The 19,143-nt window shown below is 52.4% G+C and overlaps 1 protein-coding gene across 3 annotated transcripts in view; it reads left to right on the forward strand.

The window, feature by feature from the left end:
* CDC16 (cell division cycle 16) overlaps positions 1–19,143 on the forward strand; it is an 82,123-nt gene that overhangs the window by 14,600 nt on the left and 48,380 nt on the right. For 2 of the 3 annotated variants that reach the window (XR_012931604.1, XM_076058372.1), the window contains exons 2-5: positions 741–795; positions 8,805–8,902; positions 11,449–11,487; positions 17,657–17,791. Coding sequence is in view for 2 of the 3 variants with exons in the window: in XM_076058372.1 (XP_075914487.1) it covers positions 741–795; positions 8,805–8,902; positions 11,449–11,487; positions 17,657–17,791 (327 nt within the window). In the remaining variant the exon portion in view is untranslated. The remainder of the gene's footprint in view (positions 1–740; positions 796–8,804; positions 8,903–11,448; positions 11,488–17,656; positions 17,792–19,143) is intronic. The other variant, XM_076058373.1, reaches the window with a different exon arrangement.

Raw genomic sequence — 19,143 nt, forward strand, 5'->3', positions numbered from 1 at the left:
TATCACTCACTACTACTACTATCACTCACTATAACTACTACTATCACTCACTATAACTACTATAACTCACTACAACTACTATCACTCACTACTACTACTATCACTCACTATAACTACTACTATCACTCACTATAACTACTATAACTCACTACAACTACTATCACTCACTACTACTACTATCACTCACTATAACTACTACTATCACTCACTATAACTACTATAACTCACTACAACTACTATCACTCACTACTACTACTATCACTCACTCATCCAGAGAGAGGCCTCATCCAGCAGTGGATCGATCATGTCTGATGATGTTGATCTTTGACACATTGGTGCTTTGCGGCTTTCTCCTCACCCCTCACCCTCCTCACCCCTCACCCCTCCTCACCCCTCACCCTCCTCACCCCTCACCCCTCCTCACCCCTCACCCTCCTCACCCCTCACCCTCCTCACCGCTCACCCCTCTTCACCCCTCACCCTCCTCACCACTCACCCCTCCTCACCCTCCTCACCCTCCTCACCCTTCCTCACCCCTCCTCACCCCTCCTCACCCCACTCATCCCACCCTTTAACCACTCTCCCCGCTCACCTCACTTCCCTCCTCCCACCCTCCTCCCCCCACTCACCCCACTCACCTCACCTCCCCCCACTCACCTCCCCCCACTCACCCCGCTCACCTCCCCCCACTCACCCCACTCACCTCCCCCCCCCCCCTCCTCACCTCTCCCCGTCTACAGCAGCAGTATCAGAGTGCTCTCTTCTGGGCGGACAAAGTTGCGTCTCTCTCTCAGGGTAAGAGAGTGGTCGGTGTGCCAGGCTAGGTGCATGCTTAGATTACACACACACACAACAACATCTATACACACATACACGTACACAACAACATCTATACACACATACACACACACACACAACAACATCACCATCTATACACATACACACACGTACACAACAACAACAACATCTATACACACACACGTACACAACAACAACAACACCATCTATACACACACGTACACAACAACATCTATACACACACGTACACAACAACAACATCTATACACACACACACACACACGTACACAACAACAACATCTATATACACACACACACGTACACAACAACAACAACAACATCTATACACACACGTACACAACAACAACATCTATACACACACACGTACACAACAACAACAACACCATCTATACACACACGTACACAACAACAACAACATCATCTATACACACACACACACGTACACAACAACAACAACAACATCTATACACACATACACACACGTACACAACAACAACAACAACATCTATACACACACACGTATGCAACAACAACAACATCATCTATACACACACACACGTACACAACAACAACAACATCTATACACACATACACACGTACACAACAACAACATCTATACACACACGTACACAACAACAACAACAACATCTATACACACACATACACACGTACACAACAATAACAACATCTATACACACACATACACAACAACATCTATACACACACACACACACGTACACAACAACAACAACATCTACACACACACGTACACAACAACAACAACAACATCTACACACACACACACGTACACAACAACATCTATACACACACACACACGTACACAACAACAACATCTATACACACGTACACACACGTACACAACAACAACATCTATACACACACGTACACACACGTACACAACAACAACATCTATACACACACGTACACACACATACACAACAACAACATCTATACACACACACACGTACACAACAACAATATCTATACACACACACGTACACAACAACAACAACATCTATACACACACATACACACACGTACACAACAACAACAACATCTATACACACACACACGTACACAACAACAACATCTATACACACGTACACACACGTACACAACAACAACAACATCTATACACACACACGTACACAACAACAACAACACCATCTATACACACACGTACACAACAACATCTATACACACACGTACACAACAACAACATCTATACACACACACACACACGTACACAACAACAACATCTATATACACACACACACGTACACAACAACAACAACAACATCTATACACACACGTACACAACAACAACATCTATACACACATACACACACGTACACAACAACAACAACAACATCTATACACACACACGTATGCAACAACAACAACATCATCTATACACACACACACGTACACAACAACAACAACAACAACATCTATACACACATACACACGTACACAACAACAACATCTCTACACACACGTACACAACAACAACAACAACATCTATACACACACATACACACGTACACAACAATAACAACATCTATACACACACATACACAACAACATCTATACACACACACACACACACGTACACAACAACAACAACATCTACACACACACGTACACAACAACAACAACATCTACACACACACACACGTACACAACAACATCTATACACACACACACGTACACAACAACAACATCTATACACACGTACACACACGTACACAACAACAACATCTATACACACACGTACACACACGTACACAACAACAACATCTATACACACACGTACACACACATACACAACAACAACATCTATACACACACACACGTACACAACAACAATATCTATACACACACACGTACACAACAACAACAACATCTATACACACACATACACACACGTACACAACAACAACAACATCTACACACACACACACGTACACAACAACAACATCTATACACACGTACACACACGTACACAACAACAACAACATCTATGCACACACGTACACACACGTACACACACGTACACAACAACATCTATACACACACGTACACAACAACAACAACATCTATACACACACACACACGTACACAACAACAACATCTATACACACACATACACACACGTACACAACAACAACATCTATACACACACGTACACACGTACACAACAACAACAACAACATCTATACACACACACGTACACAACAACATCTATACACACATACACACACGTACACAACAACATCTATACACACACACGTACACATACGTACACAACAACAACGACATCTATACACACACGTACACAACAACATCTATACACACACATACACACACGTACACAACAACAACAACATCTATACACACGTACACAACAACAACAACATATCTATATACACACACGTACACAACAACATCTATACACACATACACACACGTACACAACAACAACAACATCTATACACACACATACACATGTACACAACAACAACATCTATACACACACGTACACAACAACAACATCTATACACACACACATACACAACAACAACATCTATACACACACACACACACACGTACACAACAACAACAACATATCTATACACATGTACACAACAATAACAACACCATCTATACACACACATACACACACGTACACAACAACAACATCTATATACACACACACGTACACAACAACAACATATCTATACACACACACACAACAACAACATCTATACACACACACACGTATACAACAACAACATCTACACACACGTACACAACAACAACATCTATACACACACGTACACAACAACATCTATACACACATACACACACGTACACAACAACAACAACATCTATACACACATACACACACGTACACAACAACATCTATACACACATACACACACGTACACAACAACAACAACATCTATACACACATACACACACGTACACAACAACATCTATACACACATACACACACGTACACAACAACAACAACATCTATACACACATACACACACGTACACAACAACATCTATACACACATACACACACGTACACAACAACAACAACATCTATACACACACACGTACACAACAACAATAACATCTATACACACACGTACACAACAACAACAGATCTACACACACACTTACACAACAACAACAACATATCTATACACACACGTACACAACAACAACATCTATATACACACGTACACAACAACATATCTATACACACACACGTATACAACAACAACATCTACACACACACACATGTACACAACAACAACATATCTATACATACACACGTACACAACAACAACATCTATACACACACGTACACAACAACAACAACATCTATACACACACACACGTACACAACAACATATCTATACACATGTACACAACAATAACAACACCATCTATACACACACATACACACACGTACACAACAACAACATCTATATACACACACACGTACACAACAACAACATATCTATACACACACACCTACACAACAACAACATCTATACACACATACACACACATACGCAGCAACAACATATCTATACACACGTACACAACAACAACATATCTACACAACAACAACAACAACCGCCATTCGCCACTAAGTGGCGGTGACGTCACCACGACGCTTGTGCCAGGCTATGTGCACCCTGAGGCCACGTGAAGTGTCGAACGCCCGCTGGCAGGAGGTCACGGGGCAGACCCAGGTGCCACGGGTCGACTGACTGAGATGACTGGCTGATGCACCACCTGTGCCCCCTACTGTGCCAACCTGCTGTGCTTTAGCCACCCGGCGCTCCGCTCGTTGTTGTGAGCGTCGCTCCTCCGTCCTCCGTTGTTGTTGGAGGGCGACTGCCTCCAACTGCCCAGTAGCATCCTTCACGAGCCTCCTCCACAGAGGCCGATCTTGACACCGCTGGTACCAGTCATCGGCAAGTCCACTCAGCTCCACGTCCTCCTGTACCACATCACTCCATCTCTTCTCTAGCCCGTGCCGCGCCCGCTTAGCCCCCTCAATCCGGCCAAACAAAAGCTGTTTCGGCATGCGGTGGCTGGGCATGCGGGCTACATGACCCAGCCATCGCAGCCTTGCCTGCCGGAGGAGCTCACCGATGGGACCCTGCCCAGATCTTTCAAGGATTTGTGAGCTCCTCACACAATCCAGTCTGGTTAAACCCAGGATGGATCGTAGGCAGGCCAGCCTAAATGTTTCTAACCGGCGAAGATGTTCCATTAGGGGGGTCCACGTTTCGCAGGCGTAGAGAAGGGAGGGAATGACCGTGGCCGAGAAGACCTGAAGCTTAGTGCGGAGCGACAGACCAGGTAGCTTCCACACAGCGTTACGCAACCGATGAAAAGATATTGCCGCTCGACTGATTCGGAGTGAGACCTCTGCTGTTAAACTGGAGCCAGTCATAAGCACACTGCCCAGGTATGGGAAACTCTCCACTCTCTCCACAACTGCCCCATCACCGATTGGGAGTTGTGGGGGTTGAGTGTCCGATGGTACAAAATACCCAGGCAGGTGCTTAGTTTTGGTGGGGCTGATGGTAAGGCCCCACCTCTTAGTGGCACACTCCAGTCTCAGCAGCAGCGTCTCCAACTCCTCCTCTGACTGAGCAGCTATTACCAAGTCATCAGCATACATAACGTGGTTGAGCAATAGGGAGCCATCCCTTGACCGCACCCGGGCATCGATTAGCCTCCCATTATATCTGTACCATATGGAGATTCCCCCGGTACAGCTATTGAAGGCTTCACGAACTACGTGGTCAAAATAGATGTTAAATAATGTGGGAGCCAGAGGACATCCCTGTCGCACCCCAAGGTGTACAGGGAATGGCTCTGACTCCCGGCCACGTAGTTTTACCCGGGCCCGCTCACCATCATGAAGGTCCTTAATGATCGTGAGCAGAGGGTCAGGTACTCCAAAAGCACGAAGAACGACCCAGAGCCCAGGCCTACTGATGGTATCATAGGCCTTGACCAGGTCAATAAAGCAGAGATGTAGGTCTTGTTGGAATTCCCTACACCTCTGCTGTAGCAGACGGACAGAAAATATGGCATCTGTGCAGGACCGCCCTTTCCTGAAACCGCATTGGGGCTCCGCAAGCCTCTCCTCAGCGTGCCTGGCAAGGCGATGCTGAATAATCCTTGCCAGGACCTTTCCCGGCACACTGAGGAGTGAGATGCCCCTGTAGTTGTTACAGTCTGTGCGGTCCCCCTTCTTAAAAAGGGGGACCACCAGGGCATCCTTCCAATCCTGCGGAACCCGTCCAGTGGTCCAGACTGTTGTTATGATGTCATATAGGGCAGTCTGTGCACAAACGCCACCCTCCCTCAGCATTTCGCTTGGGAGATCATCTCTGCCCGCTGCCTTTCCTGGTCTCAGACTCCGGATCGCCTTCAATACTTCCTCAGCAGATGGCACCTCAGCCAGCCACTCACAGGGGGTGACTTCATCCAATATTTGAGGCACCGCAGCCTCAGCAGGGTCATCCTCACTTTGTGCCACGATGTTTTCCTGGCTGAGGGATTTTCCCTCCCCCAGGACCTCACAGAAATGCTCAGCAAATCTGCGAACCTGTTCCTGGGGGTCGGAAATTGGATCACCGTTTTTTCCCCTAATGATGGTAATAGGTGTGGCGCTGCAGGTTACTTTTTTGATGGAGTTAAATAGAGATTTGTGATCACGGGCCACTGAGGCAGACTCCATCTCCTCAGCAACCCGCGACCACCACCCATCCTTGCAGCGCCTCACGGCTCTCCGAACCTCCGAGCGAAGGCTGCGGTAAGCCTCCTCATTCTCTGACGTGGGATTCTGTAGCCGATGACAGTGGGCCTGTCGCTTTTTCTCAACCATCGTGAACAACTCCTCTGTCATCCAGGGTGTCTGGGGAGGTCTGGACCACGTACCCAAAGCAGCCATTGCAGCTGCATGAGTCACAGTCCTAAACCTCGCCCATTTACCCTCGACATCAGGAGGAGTCGTGGACGATGCCAATCCCAGCCGCAAGCGATGATGAAATTCTCGCTTGCAACTTTCATCAGATAACTGAGACCAGGCCACTTTAGGTTGGAATGGGGTCCTGGGTGTACACCCACCACCGGAGTGGAAGAAATGGCAGGCGCATCTTACAGATGACTAGTCGATGGTCAGAGGGCAGATCAGCTCCACGGTAGGTCCTGGTGTCAAGGACATGGGCTCGCATTCGCTGGTCCGTCACTATGTAGTCCAGCAGATGTTCTTGCTTGGACCCGGCATGCATCCATGATGTTGTGTGGATGCGCCGATGCCGGAACAGCGTGTTGGTAATTACAAGCCCATGGTCTGCACAAAAATCTAGCAGCCTCCTACCGTTGTTATTGAGCTGATCTGGCCCATGCTCTCCAATCACTCCAGACCAGGTGCCGGTATCATGACCAACTCGGGCATTGAAGTCACCCAACATGATGACTCTATCCCGAGGGGCCACTTTAGCCAGCACCTGTGACAGGAGGTCATAGAAGGCATCTGACTCATCGGCTTTGCCTGCATATATCTACACACACACATACACAACAACAACAACATCTACACACACACACATACACAACAACAACATATCTATACACACACGTACACAACACGTGTCTCTCTGTGTGTGTCTCTCCGTGTGTGTCTCCACGTGTGTGTCTCTGTCTCTCCGTGTGTGTCTCCACGTGTCTCTCCTTGTGTCTCCACATGTGTGTCTCTCCTTGTGTCTCCACATGTGTGTCTCTGTCTCTCCACGTGTCTCCACGTGTGTGTCTCCACGTGTCTCCGTGTGTGTCTCCACGTGTGTGTCTCTGTCTCTCCTTGTGTCTCCACGTGTCTCTCCGTGTGTGTATCCACGTGTCTCTGCGTGTGTCTCCACGTGTCTCTCCGTGTATGTCTCCACGTGTGTGTCTTTGTCTCTCCACGTGTCTCCCTGTGTCTCTCTGTGTGCGTCTCCACGTGTGTGTCTCCACGTGTCTCCACGTGTGTGTCTCTGTCTCTCCACGTGTCTCTGCGTGTCTCCACGTGTGTGTCTCCACGTGTGTGTCTCCACGTGTGTGTCTTTGTCTCTCCACGTGTCTCCCTGTGTCTCTCTGTGTGTGTCTCCACGTGTGTGTCTCCACGTGTCTCCACGTGTGTGTCTCCACGTGTGTGTCTCTGTCTCTCCACGTGTGTCTCTCCGTGTGTGTCTCCACGTGTCTCCACGTGTGTGTCTCTCTGTGTCTCTCCGTGTGTGTCTCCACGTGTGTCTCCGTGTGTGTCTCCGCGTGTCTCCACGTGTCTCCCTGTGTCTCTCCGTGTGTCTCCACGTGTGTCTCCGTGTGTGTCTCCCCGTGTGTGTCTCCGCGTGTCTCCACGTGTGTGTCTCTGTCTCTCCACGTGTGTGTCTCCACGTGTGTGTCTCCGCGTGTCTCCACTTGTGTGTCTCCGCGTGTCTCCACGTGTGTGTCTCCGTGTGTCTCCACGTGTGTGTCTCCGTGTGTCTCCACGTGTGTGTCTCCGCGTGTCTCCGCGTGTCTCCACGTGTGTGTCTCCGCGTGTCTCCACGTGTGTGTCTCCGCGTGTCTCCACGTGTGTGTCTCTCTGTGTCTCTCTGTGTGTGTCTCCACGTGTGTCTCCGTGTGTGTCTCCCCGTGTGCGTCTCTGTCTCTCCACGTGTGCGTCTCCACGTGTGTGTCTCCACGTGTGTCTCCGCGTGTCTCCACGTGTGTGTCTCTGTCTCTCCACGTGTGTGTCTCCACGTGTGTGTCTCCGCGTGTCTCCACGTGTGTGTCTCCGCGTGTCTCCACGTGTGTGTCTCTGTCTCTCCACGTGTCTCCCTGTGTCTCCCCGTGTGTGTCTCCGCGTGTGTCCCCGTGTCTCCGCGTGTGTCCCCACAGAGGCGGTGCAGGACGTGTACTGGCTGGCTCAGTGCCTGTGCCTCACCGGACAGCACCACCGTGCCTCTCACACCATCCGTAGCCGCAAGCTCGACAAGGTGAGCGCCGCTAGACCCTCACTCACTCGCTCACTCGCTCACTCACTCGCTCGCTCGCTCACTCACTCGCTCGCTCACTCACTCACTCACTCGCTCGCTCACTCACTCGCTCGCTCACTCACTCACTCGCTCACTCACTGACTCACTCACTCACTCGCACGCTCACTCACTCGCTGACTCACTCACTCGCTCACTCACTCACTCACTCGCTGACTCACTCACTCGCTGACTCACTCACTCACTCACTCGCTCACTCACTCACTCACTCGCTAACTCACTCACTCACTCACTGACTCACTCACTCACTCACTGACTCACTCACTCGCTCACGCGCTGACTCACTAGCACGCTCGCTGATTCACTCACTGACTCACTCACTCACTCACTCGCATGCTCACTCACTCGCACACTCACTCGCACGCACGCTCACTCACTCGCTGACTCGCACGCTCACTCACTCACTGATTCACTCGCACGCTCACTCACTCGCACGCTCACTCACTCGCACGCTCACTCACTCACTGACTCACTCACTCGCACGCGCACTCACTCGCACGCTCACTCACTCGCACGCTCACTCACTCGCTGACTCACTCGCTGACTCGCACGCTCACTCGCTCGCACACTCGCTGACTCACTCACTCACTGACTCACTCACTGACTCACTCACTCGCTCACGCGCTGACTCACTAGCACGCTCGCTGATTCACTCACTGACTCACTCACTCACTCGCACGCTCACTCACTCGCACACTCACTCACTCACTCACTGACTCACTCACTCACTCACTGACTCACTCACTCGCTCACGCGCTGACTCACTAGCACGCTCGCTGATTCACTCACTGACTCACTCACTCACTCACTCGCACGCTCACTCACTCGCACACTCACTCGCACGCACGCTCACTCACTCGCTGACTCGCACGCTCACTCACTCACTGATTCACTCGCACACTCACTCGCACGCTCACTCACTCGCACGCTCACTCACTCACTGACTCACTCACTCGCACGCTCACTCACTCGCACGCTCACTCACTCGCACGCTCACTCACTCACTCGCTGACTCACTCGCTGACTCGCACGCTCACTCGCTCGCACACTCGCTGACTCACTCACTCACTCACTGACTCATTCACTGACTCACTCGCACGCTCACTCCCTCGCACGCTCGTTCACTCACTCGCACGCTCACTCGCTGATTCACTGACTGACTGACTGACTCACTCACTCACTCACTCACTCCACTCACTCACTCGTTCGCTTGCACGCTCACTCACTCGCACGCTGACTCACTCGCTCGCTCGCTGACTCACTCGCTAACTCACTCGCACGCTCACTCCCTCGCACGCTCACTCACTCCCTTGCTCGCTCACTTGCACACTCACTCACTCGCACACTCACTCACTCGCATGCTCGCTCACTCGCACGCTGACTCACTCGCTCACTCACTCACTCCCTCGCTGACTCACTCACTCGCACGCTGACTCGCCATAGAGACCCACAGGGACCCACACTAACGTGTACGTGTGTTGACTATGTACGCACAGCACGTAGTCAACTGTGCTTCCTCTCACTCGCTCCCTCGCTGATTCACTAACACGCTCACTCACTCGCACGCTGACTCACTCGCACACTCACTCGCTCACTCACTGACTCACTCGCACGCTCGCTCACTCGCACGCTGACTCACTCACTCGCTCCCTCACTCGCACACTGACTCACTCGCACGCTCACTCGCTCACTCACTCGCACGCTCCCTCACTGACTCACTCGCACGCTCACTCACTCCCTCACTCACTCACTCGCACGCTCGCTCACTCGCTCGCACGCTCACTCGCCATAGAGACCCACAGAGACCCACACTAACGTGTACGTGTGTTGACTACGTACGCACAGCACGTAGTCAACTGCGCTTCCTCTCACTCGCTCCCTCGCTGATTCACTAGCACGCTCACTCACTCGCACGCTGACTCACTCACTCGCTGACTCACTCGCACGCTGACTCACTCGCACGCTGACTTACTCACTCGCTGATTCACTAGCACGCTCACTCACTCGCACGCTGACTCACTCGCTGACTCACTCGCACGCTGACTCACTCGCACACTCACTCGCTAACTCACTGACTCACTCGCACGCTCGCTCACTCGCACGCTGACTCACTCACTCGCTCCCTCACTCGCACACTGACTCACTCGCACGCTCACTCGCTCACTCACTGACTCACTCGCACGCTCGCTCACCCGCACGCTCACTCACTCCCTCACTGACTCACTCGCACGCTCGCTCACTCGCACGCTGACTCACCCACTCGCTCCCTCACTCGCACACTGACTCACTCGCACGCTCACTCGCTCACTCACTGACTCACTCGCACGCTCGCTCACTCGCACGCTCACTCACCATAGAGACCCACAGAGACCCACACTAACGTGTACGTGTGTTGAACCTCTTCCGCACAGCACGTAGTCAACGGCGCTTCCTCTCAGCCCCTGGTTGTCAGTGACTGGAGCGTGCGGCCTTCTGTGTTGTGTTGACAGACGCACCCGGCCTGCCGCTACCTTGCTGCCAAATGTCACGTGAGTGGCATGTTCACAGCACACCCCGCGTCACACCCCTCGTGTCACACCCCACGTCACACCCCCCGCGTCACACCCCCCGCGTCACACCCCCCGCGTCACACCCCCCGCGTCACACGCCACGTGCCCTCACCCCGGGGAGAGCGTCTGCCAAAGACGAAGCTTCCCCTTGTAGCCTCTAGCGGATGGATTCTGGCGGCTTAGCAATCATTGGAAGGATTTGATGAACCATTTCGGGTCTTAATTGATTGTCCACGCTCACGGTGGCTTTCAGACAGCACACGTTAATTTTTCGTCTCCCCCCCCTCCTCTTTTTGGAGAAACCAAACGACATGTCTCGGACCGCATTCGTGAACACAAAGCAGACCTGAAACACGGTAGGACCAACACCTCGGCCGTGGCAGAGCACTGTTGTAATTCAGTGGGCTCGCACGACATTGACTTTCTCCAAGACGGAGGTTCTCTGCAAGCCATCCGGCTACCACGAGAGATTCGTTCATGAGGCCATCCACATGTACAAGCACGGAGACAGTTTCAACCGAGAAGATGGATTCTGGCTTAGCAATCATTGGAAGGATTTGATAAACCATTTCGGGTCTTGATTGATTGTTCACGCTCACGGTGGCTTTCAGACAGCATACATTAAACATTTTTCGTCTCCCCCCTCCTCTCTTCCGAACATAGATGGACTCGTCCATCTGAATAAACTTCCAAATCGCTATCCGTGGTGCTAACGTTTAAAAATAATAAATAAATGCAAACCGCCACTTCTTTCAAATGTTTCTTGCCGTTGGTTTTCACAGCTGACGATGGCTGCTTGTGTTGCAGTCGAAACGTCGTGAGAATTTTATTGTTTAATATATTTTTATTTTATTGTTTTCCCTTCAACGTGGTGACTTTACCGAAAGAACCAAGAATATGAATCACTGCAGTCACGAAAGCTTTAAATCAAAATTTTACTCTAACAGGCTGTCATGGGCAAGTGCTGTTAGCGAGCAGTAGCAGCAGCGCTACCTGTGAAGGCTGCCGGCACTGTGACACACACAGTGACACACACACACAGTGACACACACACACAGTGACACACACACACACAGTGACACACACACACAGTGACACACACACACAGTGACACACACACACACAGTGACACACACACACAGTGACACATACAGTGACACACACAGTGACACACAGGCCATGTACACCTTGAAGCCACGTGAAGTGTCGAACGCCCGCTGGCAGGAGGTCACGGGGCAGACCCAGGTGCCACAGGTCGATTGACTGAGATGAGTGGCTGATGCACCACCTGTGCCCCCTACTGTGTCAACCCGCTGTGCGTTAGTCACCCGGCGCTCCGCTCGTTGTTATGAGCGTCGCTCCTCCGCCCTCCGTTGTTATTGGAGGGCGACTGCCTCCAACTGCCCAGTAGCGTCCTTCACGAGCCTCCTCCACAGAGGCCGATCTTGACACCGCTGGTACCAGTCATCGGCAAGTCCACTTAGCTCCACGTCCTCCTGTACCACATCACTCCATCTCTTCTCTAGCCCGTGCCACGCCCGTATAGCCCCCTTGATCCGGCCGGACAAAAGCTGTTTCGGCATGCGGTGGCTGGGCATGCAGGCTACATGACCCAGCCAACGCAGCCTTGCCTGCCGGAGGAGCTCACCGATGGGACCGTGCCCAGATCTTTCAAGGATTTGTGAGCTCCTCACACAATCCAGACTGCTTAAACCCAGGATGGATCGTAGGCAGGCCAGCCTAAATGTTTCTAACCGGTGAAGATGTTCCATTAGGGGGGTGCACGTTTCGCAATCGTAGAGAAGGGAGAGAATGACCGTGGCCGAGAAGACCTGAAGCTTAGTGTGGAGCGACAGACCAGGTAGCTTCCACACAGCGTTATGCAACCGATGAAAAGATATTGCCGCTCGACTGATTCGGAGTGAGACCTCTGCTGTTAAACTGGAGCCGGTCATAAGCACACTGCCCCATCACCAATTCGGAGTTGTGGGGGTGGAGTGTCCGATGGTACAAAATACCCAGGCAGGTGCTTAGTTTTGGTGGGGCTGATGGTAAGGCCCCACCTCTTAGTGGCATGCTCCAGTCTCAGCAGCAGCATCTCCAACTCCTCTGAATGAGCGGCTATTACCAAATCTTCGGCATACATAACGTGGTTGACCAATAGGGAGCTATCCGTTGACCGCACCCGGGCATCGATCAGCCTCCCATTATATCTGTACCATATGGAGATTCCTCCGGTACAGCTATTGAAGACTTCACGAACTACGTGGTCAAAATAGATGTTAAATAATGTGGGAGCCAGAGGACATCCTTGTCGCACCCGAAAGTGTACAGGGAATGGCTCTGACTCCCGGCCACGTAGTTTTACCCGGGCCCGCTCACCATCATGAAGGTCCTTAATGATCTTGAGCAGAGGGTCAGGGACTCCAAAAGCACGGAGAACAACCCAGAGCCCAGGCCTACTGATGGTAGCATAGGCCTTGACCAGGTCAATAAAGCAGAGATGTAGGTCTTGCTGGAATTCCCTACACCTCTGCTGTAGCAGACGGACAGAAAATATGGCATCTGTGCAGGACCGTCCTTTCCTGAAACCACATTGGGGCTCCGCAAGCCTCTCCTCAGCGTGCCTGGCAAGGCGATGTTGAATAATCCTTGCCAGGACCTTTCCCGGCACACTGAGGAGTGAGATGCCCCTGTAGTTGTTACAGTCTGTGCGGTCCCCCTTCTTAAAGAGGGGGACCACCAGGGCATCCTTCCAATCCTGCGGAACCCATCCAGTGGTCCAGACTGTTGTTGTGATGTCATATAGGGCAGTCTGTGCACAAACGCCACCCTCCCTCAGCATTTCGCTTGGGAGATCATCTCTGCCCGCTGTCTTTCCTGGTCTCAGACTCCAGATCGCCATCAGTACTTCCTCAACAGATGGCACCTCAGCCAGCCACTCACAGGGGGTGACTTCTTCCAATATTTGAGGCACCGCAGCCTCAGCAAGGTCATTCTCACTTTGTGCCACGATGTTTTCCTGGCTGAGGGATTTTCCCTCCCCGAGGACCTCAGAAATGCTCAGAAAATCTGCAAACCTGTTCCTGGGGGTCGGAGATTGGATCACCGTTTTTTCCCCTAATGATGGTAATAGGTGTGGCGCTGCAGGTTACTTTTTTGATGGAGTTAAATAGAGATTTGTGATCACGGGCCACTGAGGCAGACTCCATCTCCTCAGCAACCAGCGACCACCACCCATCCCTGCAGCGCCTCACGGCTCTCCGAACCTCCGAGCGAAGGCTGCGGTAAGCCTCCTCATTCTCTCTCATTCTCTGACGTTGGATTCTGTCGCCGATGACAGTGGGCCTGTCGCTTTTTCTCAACCATCTTGAACACCTCCTCTGTCAGCCAGGGTCTCTGGGGAGGTCTGGACCGCGTTCCCAAAGCATCCATTGCAGCTGCATGAGTCAGTCCTAAACCTCGCCCATTTACCCTCGACATCAGGAGGAGTCGGGGACGATGCCAATCCCAGCCGCAAGCGATGATGAAATTCTCGCTTGCAACTTTCATTAGATAACTGAGACCAGGCCACCTTAGGTTGGAATGGGGTCCTGGGTGTACACCCACCACCGGAGTGGAAGAATGGCAGGCGCATCTTACAGATGACTAGTCGATGGTCAGAGGGCAGATCAGCTCCAACGGTAGGTCCTGGTGTCAAGGACATGGGCTCACATAAGCTGGTCTGTCACTATGCAGTCCAGCAGATGTTCTTGTTTGGACCCGGCATGCATCCATGATGTTGTGTGGATGCGCCGATGCTGAAACAGCGTATTGTTAATTACAAACCCATGGGCTGCACAAAATCTAGCAGCCTCCTACTGTTGTTATTGAGCTGATCTGGCCCATGCCCTCCAATCACTCCAGACCAGGTGCCAGCATCATGACAAACTCGGGCATTGAAGTCACCCAACATGATGACTCTATCCCGAGGTGCCACTTTAGCCAGCACCTGTGACAGGAGGTCATAGAAGGCATCTGACTCATCGGCTTTGCCTGCATCCCTCCACGGATGTTCGTCTTCGGTGGGAGCATAAATAACCTCGACCACCATTCCTCGCTTCTGGTTGATGGGAAGGCGAGCCCAAAGTAGCCTGGGGCTTACAGCTTCCCACACCTCACCGCCACGCTCCCACGCCCCCTTCATTCTTTTGTTCAAAAGAAGAGCCACACCCTGTTGTTTGGCAGTCTGCTGCCCCGAGTAGAGGACTGTCCACCCCTCATGGTGGCAGGAGCCAGAACCGGTCCACCGGACCGTCCTGAATGCCACAGAGATCCAGGCGGTACCGGTCCAGCTCCCGACAGAGGAGTGGCAGCCTCTCCTCCGCAGTGAGTGTTCGAACATTCCACGTGGCCATCCGTGGTGGCTTTTCGTTGTTTCTGGAGGAGCCCCGAGGGTAGAGATTCAATCTCCTGGCTCCGCCAATTTGGGTTTGGCCAGGAGACATCATAGACACCTGTCCCCCCGGGGCCTCCGGCACAAGCTTATTAGTTACATATTTCAGTTTAACTCGTGGTTTCGTGGTAATTTATTGAAGGTGGAGGGGTTACCAGCCCCTCGCACCCGTCCAGAGCCGCCGTTTAGCCCCTGTGGTGGACACAGACGCCATGAGGGGAGGAGCCAATCGGAATTTGGCCTCCCCCCACAGCACTGTCCACGACAGAGTTGCCCGTCCGGCACTGCGAGGAGGTAGGGGGTTGTTTTGCAGGACACAGTGACACATACACAGTGACACACACACACAGTGACACTTACACACAGTGACACACACACATAGTGACACACACACAGAGACACACACACACACAGTGACACACACAGAGGGTGTGGGTGGCCCCAGCACCACCACCACCACGCCCGGCCGCCTTTGTCTCCCCCAGTGCTAGCGATTCTTACTACACACCGCCACACCAGCTACTCATTTGAGGCTGAGTCTACCTAGGGGAGGCCAAGGACCGGTTCAGATAATCGTCACCGGCGTTATTGGCTGTGAGCGAGCATCGAACTCGGGTTGCCGGGTTCGTAGCGCAGCGTAGCGCTACCCGCTACACTACCGCTCCCCACAAAGACAAAGATCACCCCTATAGCCTTAGCAGACTGTAGGGGCAAGTGCTGTTAGCGAGCAGCACCTACGAAGGCCGGAACGACACACGAGGGGGGTTTTTGTGGCCAGCACCACGCCCGGCCGCCTTTGTCTCCCTCAGTGGCGATGATTTTACACACCGCAGCAGGTACTCAGTTGAGGCTGAGTCGACCTAAGGGAGGCCCCGGACCGGTTCAGATGACCGTTACTCTTGTCATTGGTGGCCGTGAGCGGGAATCGAACCCGGGTCGGCGGCTTCGAAGACGCAACCTAGCGTTGACTGTTGCACCACCGCTCCCCGCACACACAAACACCTGTACACACACACACACAACACGCACACACAAACACCTGTACACACACACACCTGTACACACACACACACCTGTACACACACAAACACCTGTACACACACACACAACACCTGTACACACACAACAAGCACACACACAACACGCACACACAACACGCACACACCTGTACACACACAACACGCACACACACGCACACACACAACACACACAACACACACAACACACACAACACGCACACACACAACACACACAACACACACAACACGCACACACACACACACAACACGCACACACACGCACACAACACACGCACACTCGCACACACACACACAACACGCACACACACACAACACACACACAACACGCACACACACGCACACAACACGCACACACACACAACACGCACACACACGCACACACACACAACACAAACACCTGTACACACACACTACACACACACACAACACGCACACACACAACACGCACACACACGCACACACACAACACACACAACACACACAACACGCGCACACACGCACACACACGCACACACACACACAACACGCACACACACGCACACAACACGCGCACACTCGCACACACACACACAACACGCACACACACACAACACTACACACACAACACACACACACTACACACACTACACACACAACACACACACACACTACACACACACACTACACACGCCAGTTCACCAGCAAGGAGTATCAGCTGGCGCTGGACGTGCTGGAGAAGGAGGAACCACTGAGTGAACGTCTCCTGCAGCCGTCCCCCGGACCTTGCGATGCCGAGACTCACATCCCGCTTGGTATCCCTCCACACGCCGTGAGTACCACGACTCAGGATGAGACTCACACCACCCTGGGTATCCCTCCACACGCCGTGAGTACCACGACTCAGGCTGAGACTCACACCACCCTGGGTATCCCGTGAGTACCACGACTCAGACTGAGACTCACACCACCCTGGGTATCCCGTGAGTACCACGACTCAGGATGAGACTCACACCACCCTGGGTATCCCGTGAGTACCACGACTCAGACTGAGACTCACACCCCGCTGGGTATCCCTCCACACGCCGTGAGTACCACGACTCAGACTGAGACTCACACCACCCTGGGTATCCCTCCACACGCCGTGAGTACCACGACTCAGACTGAGACTCACACCACCCTGGGTATCCCGTGAGTACCACGACTCAGACTGAGACTCACACCCCGCTGGGTATCCCTCCACACGCCGTGAGTACCACGACTCAGACTGAGACTCACACCACCCTGGGTATCCCGTGAGTACCACGACTCAGACTGAGACTCACACCCCGCTGGGTATCGCTCCACACGCCGTGAGTACCACGACTCAGGATGAGACTCAACACACCGCTGGGTATCCCGTGAGTACCACGACTCAGACTGAGACTCACACCACCCTGGGTATCGCTCCTCACGCCGTGAGTACCACGACTCAGACTGAGACTCACACCACCCTGGGTATCCCGTGAGTACCACGACTCAGACTGAGACTCACACCACCCTGGGTATCCCGTGAGTACCACGACTCAGGATGAGACTCACACCACCCTGGGTATCCCGTGAGTACCACGACTCAGACTGAGACTCACACCACCCTGGGTATCCCTCCACACGCCGTGAGTACCACGACTCAGACTGAGACTCAACACACCGCTGGGTATCGCTCCACACGCCGTGAGTACCACGACTCAGACCGAGACTCACACCACCCTGGGTATCCCGTGAGTACCACGACTCAGACTGAGACTCACACCACCCTGGGTATCCCGTGAGTACCACGACTCAGACTGAGACTCACACCACCCTGGGTATCCCGTGAGTACCACGACTCAGGATGAGACTCACACCACCCTGGGTATCCCGTGAGTACCACGACTCAGACTGAGACTCACACCACCCTGGGTATCCCGTGAGTACCACGACTCAGACTGAGACTCACACCCCGCTGGGTATCCCGTGAGTACCACGACTCAGACTGAGACTCACACCCCGCTGGGTATCCCGTGAGTACCACGACTCAGACTGAGACTCACACCCCGCTGGGTATCCCGTGAGTACCACGACTCAGACTGAGACTCACACATCGCTGGGTATCGCTCCACACGCCGTGAGTACCACGACTCAGGCCGAGACTCACACCTCCTG

Source organism: Petromyzon marinus, assembly GCF_048934315.1.
Source record: "Petromyzon marinus isolate PM22_M1 ecotype Great Lakes invasive population chromosome 70 unlocalized genomic scaffold, UKy_Petmar_22M1.pri1.0 chr70_unloc.4, whole genome shotgun sequence".
In the NCBI taxonomy this organism is placed as follows: domain Eukaryota; kingdom Metazoa; phylum Chordata; class Hyperoartia; order Petromyzontiformes; family Petromyzontidae; genus Petromyzon; species Petromyzon marinus.